Genomic DNA, 13,157 nt, shown 5'->3' on the forward strand with positions numbered 1-13,157 from the left:
ATTCGAGATGTCTTTTCAAGGGAGTATGTGCCCCCCTTTTATAGGCATGATCTAGGGTTTAGGGCAGAGTAGCCTCCAAGAACCCTAATCGACTTTAGAGTTTGAAGATGGATTGAACTCATCTTGTAGAGTCCTATTTCAAACTCGATAAAATTCCGTTGTCTACACCAATATATCACAGATAAAAAAGAAAGTAATACATATATTTTATCACAACTTACACATACATTAGTGATACGAAATTCTAAATTACTACCAAACATCATATTTAGTGTGTTGAATTTTATTTATAGCAAAAAAAAAAAAAATGCTACCAAACATGACACAAGTTATGCAGGATTTAATACATGAATAAATCACCTCTTAACCAACAACCAAATGACCCCTAAGTAAATAGTTTAGGTTACCTCAAAGGCTTGTACTTCATCCATCTTAACTTATGTGGTATTTTTCATTTCTCGAAAATCAATTTCACTAATTTTCGTCGTTGAATTAGATTAAATCAACTCCATGTTATAAAATTAAAATTAAAATATTAAAAAAAATATAGAAAAAGATATTAGTATAAGTTACCGTTCTTCTCACGTTAATGATGAAAAATATATCTTAAAATTTAATCAAAATTTACATAAAGAAAATCTCCAAAATGAAAAGGTATCACATAAATTGAAGCGAAACAATTAACAAATAAAAAAGAATTCTCTCAAATCTCCCCCCTCTAGTTATATTGCTTAACGGCAAGCTTTCTCTTGCTGTGTAATAGCCTGTTTGGCCAAGCTTATTTTTCCTCAAGAGTGCTTATTTTTTTCCAATAAGTGCTTATTTTTTAAAAAAAAAAGTGAGGTGTTTGGCCAAACTTTTGGGAGAAAATAAGTGCTTCTGGAGAGTAGCAGAAGTAGGTTTTCAGAAGCTAAAAAAAAAAAAAAACTTTTTGAAAAGCAATTTTAAGAAAAATACACTTAGAAACACTTTTTAAAAGCTTGGCGAAACACTAATTGCTGCTCAAAAGTGCTTTTAAAATGAATTGGTCAAATAGAAACTGTTTTTTGCCAAAAGTATTTTTTTGAAAAGCACTTTTCAAAATAAGCTGATTTTAGAATCTACTTGTGGCTAAATATTTGGTTAAGTGTTTGAACGTATTAGATATATTCATTAAATATGTAAACAGTATTTATTTAGAATCACTAACTTATAATGATTAGAATTACTAATTCATTAAATATGTAGAAAGTATTTATTTTAAATCAGTAACTTATAATGACTGGAATTGCTAACTATAAGTTTCAAATTCTTGCTCCACCTTCGCTGTCACACAAACATGGTGTTTGATGATAGACTTTTCCGGTAAATTTTCTTCCATTAATGTGTAAAGTTGAATCCTTTATGTGTTTATTTTAGTATAATGTGTTAGGTGTGCAAACAAAGTACCACATTGGTAGCTGAAAAGAAAAATGAGCTATTTATAAAGTGTTGGATACTCTTAATGATGTGAAGCCTTTTGGAGAAAACCGTGCAGGCTTGGCCCAAAGCGGACAATATCACATCATGTTAAGAGTATCTTTGGGCCGTTTTAGCCCAACAATTGGTATCAGAGCCAATGGTTTGGCTGGACGAGTATGAAGATGGCGGAGTGTGGCGTGGGGCTCGGCTTAGTGCCTTTGCCCGTCTATGGGCTGGTTTACGACATTTACTCATAGCTTTGAAGACGCATACACAACCTTTGGGCTTCGGTGATCGTAAATACTTTAACGATGTGGGTGGTACAAAGACACGTTGAATCACAAACTCGTTATGAGTCATGTGAAACTTAGTTTGAGGGGAAGATTGTTAGGTGTGCGAACAAAGTACCACATTGGTAGTTGAAAAGAAAAAGGAGCTACTTATAAGGAGTTAGATACTCTTAATGATGTGAGGCCTTTTAGGAAAAACCGTGCGGGCTTGTCCCAAAGCGGACAGTATCACATCATGTTAAGAGTATCTTTGGGTCGTTTTAGTCTCCCCCTCGAATTAAGTTCCACATGACTCATTACGGGTCAGAGATTCAACATGTCAATGTGTCACTCACATCGTCAGAGTATTTACGGTCACCGAAGCCCAAAGGTTACGTATGCTTCTTCAAAGCTACGGGTAAAGGTTGTAAACCGGCCCATAGAAGGGCAAAGGCACTAAGCCGGGCCCCACGCCACACTCCACCATCTTCATATTCGTCTCGCCAAACCATTGGCTCGGATACCATTTTGTTGGGAAGAAACAAGCAACAACCAAATTGCATGGCGAGGTAACAGCGGAAGAAATGCCCAAGTCAAAACTTCCCACACTATTTGAACTAAGAGAAGACAATAACCACTAGCACAAATGAAAATCTGAACAAAAACTATACCAACAACAAAATAGCAAAGCAAAAAAAAGTAAATCAATACAAGAAACACCAAATTTACGTGGTAAAACCCCTTCAAGGTGAAGAGGAAACATCCACGAGACCTCCGGGCCACAAAAGCTCCACTATAATCAACAAGAGTTACAATAATGTTCTCCAAATGGCTACAACATCAACGTCAAAGACGGAGCAACAATACATAAAAGATAGCACCAAAACTAGTGAAGAAAGGAGAGAAATCACCACAAAAAATGAGCTACTGTTCGTACTCGAAAACTGGAGCTACAGACCACAAAATTCGATCTCCGCCGTTGAAATCCAAGAACCAGATATTGAGAACGCCCAGTTCAAATTTCAGCATGGTCCAATGGTTAACGAATTGGAAAACTCAATTTTAAGTGGACTATTGTGGCTGATTTTCACTGGTCCGAAAATCACCTCTTCTCTCTCAAATTTTCTCTCTATGTGGCTGCTATGAATCCACTATTGTGTTATGTAAATAAGACATAAGTTGATCCTATATATATAGTAGGTTTTAGGGCAAAAGTGGCGTGGTCCAAATTGGATTGGGGTTTATTAATCCAATTCCACATAGGAAGGGAAAACTCAAAAACCCAACAATTCTCCCCCTCCCGACTATGTGGAGGAGACCGCCATCCCGGTGATCATGCAACACTCTTCAAACTTTCCTCTTGGAAAAGCTTTAGTCAACATATCCGAGCCATTATCATCGGTGTGAATCTTCTCAAGTTCAAGCAACTTAGAATCTAACACATCTCTAATCCAATAGTATCTCACATCAATATGTTTCGACCTACCATGAAATGTAGAGTTTTTGCCAAGATGAATAGCACTTTGACTGTCGCAATAAAGCACATTCCTCTGTTGAGCAAAGTCAAGTTCCTCCATAAATCTATTCATCCAGAGCAACTATTTACAAGCTTCAACGACAGCAATAAGCTCAGCTTCTATAGTAGATAGAGCAACACATTTTTGCAACTTAGATTGCCAAGACACAGCTCCCCCTGCATAAGTAATCAAGTAGCCCAAAGTAGACTTACGAGTATCAACATCACCGGCTATATTTGAATCAGTGTAACCACAAAGAATAGGCTTCCCTATCCCAAAACACAAACTCAGACTAGAAGTGCCACTAAGATATCTCATAATCCACTTCACAGCATTCCAATGCTCTCTTCCTGGATTAGAAAGAAAACGGCTAGCAATACTAATAACATGAGCAATACCTGGTCTTGCACAAATCATCGCATACATCAGACTGCCAACAGCTGAAGCATAAGGAACTTTCTTCATACCTTCCTTCTCATCATCACTGGAAGGACACTGCTCCGTGCTCAATTTGAAGTGCATATCTAAAGGTGTTTTGACAACCTTAGTTTTATCCATGTTGAACCTGCGAAGTACTTTCTGAATGTACTTCTCATGTGATAACCACAACTTCTCGGCCTTTCTGTCACGAACAATCTGCATGCCAAGAATCTGTCTTGCTGGTCCCAAGTCTTTCATAGCAAAAGACTTATTCAACTCTTGCTTCAACTTCTGAATTCTGCAAGCATTCTGACCACTGAAGTTACTTCTCCCCCTGTCTTCAGTAATCAAAACATCGAAGTGTGAAATTGAAGAAGATAAAGCTTGAGCTCTTCTTCTCATCTCTTCATTCAAAACACCACTTTTAGTATATTCCATAGTTACACCATCATTGGGAACAGAATTAGTCAAAGAAACTCGAAGAGTTTCCCAAGAGTCTGGCAGAGTATTAAGAAGCCAAAGTCCCTGTATTTCTTCATCAAACTTGACACCCATTCCAGACAGCTGATCAAGGACACCCTGAAAATCATTTATATGATCAAAAATAGGACTGGCCTCTTTGTATCTAATAGTCATCAATTGTTTCAGCAGGAACAACTTGTTATTGCCAGTCTTCGAAGTATACAGTGTCTCGAGCTTTTCCCACAAACTTTTAGCATTTGTCTCATTCACAGTATGATTTCGAACATTATCTTCAACCCATTGCCTAATATAGCCACAAACATGTAAGTGCTCAAATTCCCAATCCTCATCTTCAATAGACTCGGGTTTCTTAGAAGCAAACACAAGTAAAAGCAATTTCTTAGCATTTGTCTCATTCACAATATGATTTCGAACATTATCTTCAACCCATTGCCTAATATAGCCACAAACATGTAAGTGCTCAAATTCTCAATCCTCATCTTCAATAGACTCGGGTTTCTTAGAAGCAAACACAGGTAAATGCAATTTCTTGACAAATAAAAGATCTTTCATCTTGCTTTTCCAAATATGGTAATTACTGCCATTTAAGCAAACCATCTTGCTCATATTTACCTCCATTATTCAAATAGACGATCAACACAACCAAATACAATCACAAAAACTCTGATACCAATTGTTGGGCTAAAAGGGCCCAAAGATATTCTTAACATGACGTGATACAGTCCACTTTGGGCCAAGCCCGCACGATTTTTCCCAAAAGGCCTCACATTATTAAGAGTATCAAACTCCTTATAAGTAGCTCCCTTTTCTTTTCAACTACAAATGTGATACTTTGTTCGCACACCCAACATAATGTTCATGCTTCCTTGTTGTTGGCAGAACGATTGATATATTTTGCCGGTGTTAACATTGGGAGGAATTGCTTGTGGATTAAATTATTATGGGTTTTTGAGGAAAAGACCAAAAAATGGAAGCCATAATATTAATGGAAGAAGAAAAGAAGGAAGATTTAATTGATCAGGCATGTGCAAAATTTGATTTTAATTTGATCGTGTTTTAAGAAACATATATACATCAAACCAATATATGCATGCCATGTGTTTGCACATAGAGATTTTTTTACTTAATCATGATTGATTAACATATGTTAATTCATTAAATCACTTAACCATGATAAGTTGTATTGGTTTGGCGAAACACCCGATGTGGCTAAGCTTTTACCGTGTATGACTTTGATTACTCAACAAGAGATTTGAATTTTATTGGTTTCAAATTACAGGATAGCGATATCATGTGTTAGTAACTGGATTATGAACCTCTTTTTTTTTAGCATAATTAGTGATTATTTTTTCTGATACAAATACAAGATTTGAACTAAAGCTATTGGGTTCAGCCGAGCTTCTAGCTCCGGCCTGAGTCCTCATGCCTCTTACGGTAACAAATTTGCCCCTTTTTTATACCTTAACAAACCCACTTTTTAGAGTATTTTTGCAGTATATTATATGATTATAAAATGTTAAGAGCTCACGATCGAGATCAACTTGTCGTTTGGTTTTCACATACTAGTTATGCGGATCATAATGCATGGATTGTTTATTCGGTGACTAATAATGAACGGATCGTTATGCAGTGATTAGTAATTAAAAGATTGTTATGCATGAATTACTTACTTTAAAGGGCATTTATGTCTTTAAATAGCTTAATCCGTGTATCGTTAATGCATCTATTACTCCTATGCTGTATTAGCCAACCAAACAGTTTTAGTCATACAAATTTTCTTCTTAAAATTTTTATCCGTTGGCGCTTGTAATGCAATTAGGTTTATGATGCAAAGGTGGATTACTTCAGTCAACAATCAGATGATTTTTTGCCTTCCCTTCTCGCACATCTGCCCATACATTATGTTGCAAGGACGAGCATTTTATCTACAAGGTGGAAATATCTCTTTGCTTCTATGCTACATTAAATTCAGATGCCTTAACATGTCCAGAATTGACTCTGATGATCACAGTTGTTGCCCTCAGCCCCTCACTATCAACATAAATTTTTGAAAGGGAGTAAATCAGTACTTACAACTTTATTCAGGTCGTAGATTGGCTTATATTGAGATGGCCTTTTGCTATGGGAGAAAGTTTTCTACCGCATTTGACCAATTGATGTGTTCCATTTCAAGAGTAGGTGTTGAAATATTATCTCTTAATTTTCGTTCTCAAAACAATACTTCTCCGATGTTTGGATTTTTTTTTGAGCTTCTTTCTCAAGCATCCTCATTGAAACATTTGTTTTTGACCTGTTGCGTGGTGCAACTAAGTTCCAAAGTCGACTTCCTCCAAACCTTTAACTAGGAGTATGTTTTCTTAAGAAGCGGAGAACTCGATGGTATTTTATCCTCTTGTTCGAACCTTGAGCTGTTAAGAAATAAATATTGTACACTTCCTTTTAATATATGTGTCTCTGGTAGAATAACTTCTTTTTATCTTTTTCACTTGTAATAAAGTAGAAGAAATTGATCTTCGGGCTCGAAATCTCCATTGTTTGAGTGTTCCTCTTATAGAAAAGTCAAATTTTATTTCTCCTTTGTTCCCGCATTGGAATATGTAATGATTGATCTTCGTAAATCCAAGTCAATGTCATACATATTTAGTGATTTTGCAAGAGATCTACCTGCTCAGGTTAAATCTTTAAGAGTCGGAATTGGTCCTTCCAAGGTATGTGAAAATGCCTAATTTCCAATTTCTTCACGTATATTTCTTTCTGAAGACGCTAATAACTTGAATTATTCTTTTTTGTTTTCTTCCTTTCAGGTAAATTGCTTTCAAAGAGAGATGGAGATCTTCAAAAACCTTAGGCAGTTACATTTGGTACTTGTGGACATTAACAACTATGACATACTCAAATTTTCCCCTCTCTCCGCTCCTGTCCTCTTTTTCAATGTTCGATTTTTGATGTGGGTAACATTTTTCATCTATTCTTTTGTCCAATGGAGATTGTAGAACTATTTGGTTTCTCAGAATTAGACATTATGAATTGTCGATAATGTGACTTGTGAAGGATTGGCAACACATTATGTTTCAAAAAAGTAATGAATGAATTGTAACAATGAATAACGATGTAGATTGTGAAGTTTCTGGTTCACCAGATTTAGATGTGGTGTGGATCATGAGAATTATCACTTGATACTGTTTTTGTTAATCAATTAGTTAGAGATAAATTCTTATCCTTTTAGTTGGAGATAGAGCTTTCATAGTTAAGAACTATAACATATTCAGGACTCACTACACGAATTAGTTTGGTACACTTTCTGTCTATTTCTCCCTTTCCCTGAGGGATCACTTCATAAGTTATGCAGGATTTAGTTATTGATATATTAGTTATCCCACTTCTATTTTGCATTAGATAATACATAGATTGACTCATAATTTATACATGTTTTTGTAATGTGGATTGTAAAAGTGATAACCAAACACCGTAAAGTATCCTAAATTTCATAGATAGCAATGAAATTGCTACCATACATGGTACTAGTTATGTTGGTTTTAATAAATAAATAATTCACTTCCTAACAATCAACCAAACGACCACTTAGTCATTTACCTATTCCGCTTTTACTAGATGAATTGGTTTGTAGATTTGCTCAATATATGTTGGAAATGGGGTTGTCCACCTTGTTTTGGTACGTCTGTCTAAATAAATAGTCCAAAAGACAACGACGAGGTATACTATGGAAAGTATAACGATAGGTTTCACTTTCAACATGTTTAAACCAGTAGACAAGTATTAACTAATACTAGTCTACGGAAAATTGTGTATTTTGTTAATATTGCTCTGTGAAACCGCTACCTCTGTGCAAAGTTCAAGGACATACAGTACCTCTCTATAACAATCACCCTATATAACAGCATTTCACTGTCTTTTTCATGGATCTTAAACATTATCTTTCAGTCTTTTGAATTATCTTTTACACATTTTCGGATATGTGCCTGATTTGCTCCGTTTTTTCGATTAAATACTTGTCAAATGCACAGCTTGTTTAACTACATTAGTCGTTGTTGTATTCATATAAACAATGTGTTGATCTCAGTTGACAAAGACAACATGGAGCACAAGAAGACGATGGCCTATTCTATCGCCTACATGTCACACTGAGCTAAAAGAAGTGGCTTCTGGTGGATTTCATGGGAGGAGTACAGAGATTGAATTTGCTTTGTACATTCTGAGAAGCGCCATGGTAAATGTTTCTCAGCCAACACTGTAGGTGTTATTCTGGTTTGGGCAAATGAGAGAACATGTTTGTTACGTTTGATGAAAGAAGACAGAACTCGATCCAACGACAACTATATAGAGAAGCTATATCTTGGAAAGCTGTGGTGATTTTCCAAGATTCTCCGCTCTTATGATTTTTAAATTAAATTATGGCAATTTCAACTTTCATGCTATAATGAAGAGAGGCACTGTCTGCTTGTGCTGCATTTTTTGTTCTTAGAATGGATGGTAGCCTATTGATACGATCCGGGATAGCCTGGCTATGAAGCCCATTGCAGAAATTTTGTTGGGGTGGGGATGGGGGGGGGGGGGGGGTAGGGTATGTGTTTAGCACATGAAAGTTATAGTTCAGGGGTAACGTATATTAAGCATCATTATCTTATCATCATTAGAATTAGTTACTGCGTATAGTTACTGTATTTTAGTTACTGCTTATAGTTACTGTAGTTGAGTATTAGTATAAGACTACTCCTATTGTATAGCTAGTTAGTTTCCATAAGCTTAGCTGTAGGTTGTTATTATTTGTTGTATTTAAAGCCTGGCTGCTGAATGAATAAGATCATCCTTCAACTACTTTTCTTATCATATTTTATATGGTATCAGAGCCCATTAAGCTCTAACGAGTCAGATCATTTTTTTTTTCTGTTCCCATCTATGGCTGCACCTGGAAACACAATTCCTTCCGTTGTTATTAACTCTGGTGATGTTACTGCTGCCAACAGCAGTGCTTCTGCAGCTCCACCTGTCGTTCATGTGGTACAATTCAATCCCGCTTCTCAGTTACCTATCAAACTGCAAGGTAACCTCAACTTCCCAACTTGGAAAGTGCAACTTGTGATGCTACTCAATGGCCATCAACTCATGGGACATCTTGACGGATCAAAAACGGCACCACCGCAGACTGTTACCGAAGATAACCTTACGGCGCCAAATCCCAAATACCAAGTCTGGTTCTCTCAGGATCAACTAATCCAACAAGCAATGATGGCATCTATCGATCCAACCATTGCGCCAACTGTCGCCACAGCTCCATCTACTCAGAAAGCCTGGGAACTTCTTCACACGGCTTATGCAAATAAGAGCCATACTCGCATTTTTAGCCTGCAAAATCAATTGCAAATTATTAAAAGAGCCTCTAAATCTGTTGCAGAATACTTACAAGAGGTTCGCTCTCTCTCTGATGCGCTCAAAGTTGCTGGATCACCGGTAACAGATGATGAACTTATTGTCAAGATTCTGAGTGGCCTGGCTTGGATTTTCATCAAACCTTCAGTCCTGTTATCAAGCCAACAACAGTGCGACTTGTGTTATCCATAGCAGTGCAGCATAATTGGCCGATTCATCAACTCGATGTCAATAATGCTTTCCTACAGGGCCAGTTGACAGAAGAGGTTTTTATGTCTCAACCTCAAGGCTTTGTTGATTCGCAATTGCCTTCTCATGTTTACAGATTAAAAAAAGCCATTTATGGTCTCAAACAAGCCCCCCCCCCCCCCCCCCCCCCGGGCTTGGTATACTGCATTGCGTGATCATTTACAGAAAATGGGCTTTATCAAGTCTGAATCCGACACCTCTTTGTTTATTTTGAATAACCTGGTTGTAACTGTTTATGTGTTTGTCTATGTTGACGACATTTTGATCACGGGAAATCATCACAGCTTGATTAGGTGCGTTATTAATTCCTTGGGTTCTCATTTTTCTTTGAAAGATCTTGGTTATTTAGACTATTTTTTGGGCGTAGAAGTTAAAAAGGTGCCTGATGGTCTCATTCTCTCTCAATCCAAATACGTTCTTGACATTTTGTCTGAATTGGATATGCAAAATTGTAACGGAGTCAGAATTAGTTACTGCTTATAGTTACTGACTACTCCTATTGTATAGCTAGTTAGTTTCCATAAGCTTAGCTGTAGGTTGTTATTATTTGTTGTATTTAAAGCCTGGCTGCTGAATGAATAAGATCATTCTTCAACTACTTTTCTTACCATATTTTATAACGTAAACTAGACATAATTTAAGTATGAAACTAATAAAAACGTGATGGTTTAAAGGGGTTTTGATCTGTTGTCTCTTTTAAAAAAGGACTTCTTGTTCTTTGTTTCCTTTTTAAGAAGGTTCAAACCTTCCTTTTTAAAGAAGGTTTACTAGTATTTTTTTTCATGAAGGAAGGTAGAGAACAGTATGATTTATATTTTTAAAAAATACGAATTTTCTCATCTTTAAACTCATTAATTATTAGGGATAAACTTTTTCTCCAAAGAGTACATGGAATTGGTCACTTTGTTCAGAGTCGAATAGGATATTATCTAATTGTCCTTTGAAGCAGTCTCAAAATAATCAAATTTTTTAACATGTAACCCCTAAAATATTCCTCAAATTAGCATTGAGTACCAATTTTTACTTTAGGATGTTCAAGCACTATATTTATGAGTTACCAAAAAATGATTGGATCCTTTTCTATTTTAATTTTATGTTTGGTTCATCATATAATGCTACGATCGTAAATGAGCAAGCATGGCCATCGAGAATTCATGTAGTCGATCTTAGCTTGTTTGGAAGTAAGACATAGATATTATCGCTGTTTAGTTGGTCTTATAATGCTATGATGTTAGCGTGCGGCTCCTTTTCAGCACCTAATTTCCAGCAATAGTAAAGAACTGAAACAATTTAACAGCAGTAACTAATGAGAAACGAAACTGGAAATAAAACTTTTTGAGATGCAAACTGAAACTGGAATTCTGAGATCCAAACTCAGTCAAAATAGGTTCCAAGTTCATTCATAATTATTTATGCTCATAGGAAAATTTAAAAGTGCTTTTTCCTTGGAATTAGAAATTTTTAATATGAAACCTTATAAAAGTATTAAACATTAATGGTAGTACTTTAAGAACCATATGATTTATATTTTTTAGTAATTACTAGTAATTCTTATCTTTATATTCATTTATTAAAAGGGATAAACTTTTTTCCCAAAGAATACTTGGAACTGTTCACTTGCGGCGACTCAAAAAGTGTATTATCTAATTATCCTTTTAATGATCAATCTCAAAAAGAAGTACAAAATTTAACGTGTAACCCCTAAATTTTCCTCAAATTAGCATTTAATATGAGTTTTTACTTTAGGGATATTGATCGTCAGAAGATCAAGCAAGATCTTTATGCGTTATCGAAACATGACTAGTGAAGATTCATATAACTGATTTTAACTAATTTGGCATTAAAACATAGTTATTGTTATTATTTGATTACATACCTTCTCCTAAATAGAGTATAAGATGGTAAAATTTATGCTTAACCTCAATGTTCCGGAGAGATATATTTTCTATGAAACCGAGCACAACTAAAGTAACTTTTCAAATCAAACTATCAAAACAATCTTTTATTAAAAGATATTAAAAACAACTTAGAGCTTTATGATACTGCATGCATAACAAAGGAATTTCAAACAATCGGGTCAAATATTGTTTCCTACCACTATTTTTACATATGATTATCTCCAAAGATTTGCTAAAACTGTTTATTGGTACTATAGTGTTCTTGCATACACACGACTCTAAAAGCACACACTATAATAAAAGTAGGTAAAATTTAATTGTTCGTCTGTTCGACCATCGGTTCTTCATCCATGGGCATCTCATAGCGACAAATAGGGCAATAGTGGCTTGTCTCTAGCCACTTGGCGATACATTCTCCATGAAACATATGAGAACAAGGCATGCTAAGTATATCATGATCAGGTTCTTTCTTCACAAGCTCTTCTAGACACACCATACATTCCTCCTTGTTATTTTCTTCATCAATCTTCGTCTTCTTTAACAACTCCATGGATGACTTACTAGCTGGCACCATACCATATTGTGATAATAACTCTTCTTCGGGAAACAAAATCCTTGCATCAAGAACATGGTGGCATACCAATTTTACATCTACAGATAACTCCAACGCTCCGCGATGACCTTTGTTAGACTCAGCGATACTACGCACCTGCCTCATTGTACTTTCCACTATAGAGTCACGTTGATCTTGATATGTGACGTTCCAACTCCCAATCAATTTTGAAATTTCACGGTAGAATCTGTCGTAGGACAAGACAACTGAAGAGGTGAGATAGATATGATTCGATAGGATTTCCTCTTTCACTTTTCTACGATAAAGTGCTTGTGGCTGTGTTAAGTTATATGAAGATGGTATATACCACTTATCATGTCGAATGCGTAAGGAAGATCTAATGTTTAAAAGGGGTAAAGAAGAAGAAGATGGTTGAGCATTCTTTGGTGATTGTTTTTGTGAGAGTTGGTTAACGATGCAGGATAAACCAAACAAGTGAATGTAGTTTCTCATATTGGAAGATAGTGTAGTAGGTTTACTTTGGAAATATATTTAATGTGCTACATTCTTAATAAATTTATAGGAGTACTAGCTTGAGGAAGAAATTCTTGACCAAGTATGATATGGATCGGATATTATAAATTTCGAAACCTAATTTGATATGAAATGAGTTTATGACTTCTAACTGGGGGCTTTCCGTTTCCAAGATGGATTGGAGTATTGCAGTTTTCACCATTTTGGTAATGTTTAAGAAATAAATAGGTTATTGTATCTAAGTAAGCTGCGTCATATATATTATGTTAATTTGCATTAAAAGAATGAACAAAGATCCGCATAATAATAGCACTTCAAATCACTTCTAACCTAATTCAGGGGCGGAAGTCGGAAGGGCCAAGGGGTTCATACCCCTTCGGCAGAAAATTACACTATTTATACATGA

General features: G+C 35.7%; 1 protein-coding gene across 1 annotated transcript; it reads right to left on the reverse strand.

Annotated features, from left to right (window-relative positions):
• Positions 1-11,827: 11,827 nt before the first annotated feature.
• LOC132613375 (uncharacterized) lies at positions 11,828-12,730 on the reverse strand. Its single transcript, XM_060327386.1, has one exon. The coding sequence runs from the start codon at positions 12,728-12,730 to the stop codon at positions 11,978-11,980; it is 753 nt and encodes a 250-aa protein (XP_060183369.1). The 3' UTR covers positions 11,828-11,977.
• Positions 12,731-13,157: the final 427 nt, after the last annotated feature.

The sequence above is a fragment of the Lycium barbarum genome, chromosome 10, assembly GCF_019175385.1.
Source record: "Lycium barbarum isolate Lr01 chromosome 10, ASM1917538v2, whole genome shotgun sequence".
NCBI lineage: Eukaryota > Viridiplantae > Streptophyta > Magnoliopsida > Solanales > Solanaceae > Lycium > Lycium barbarum.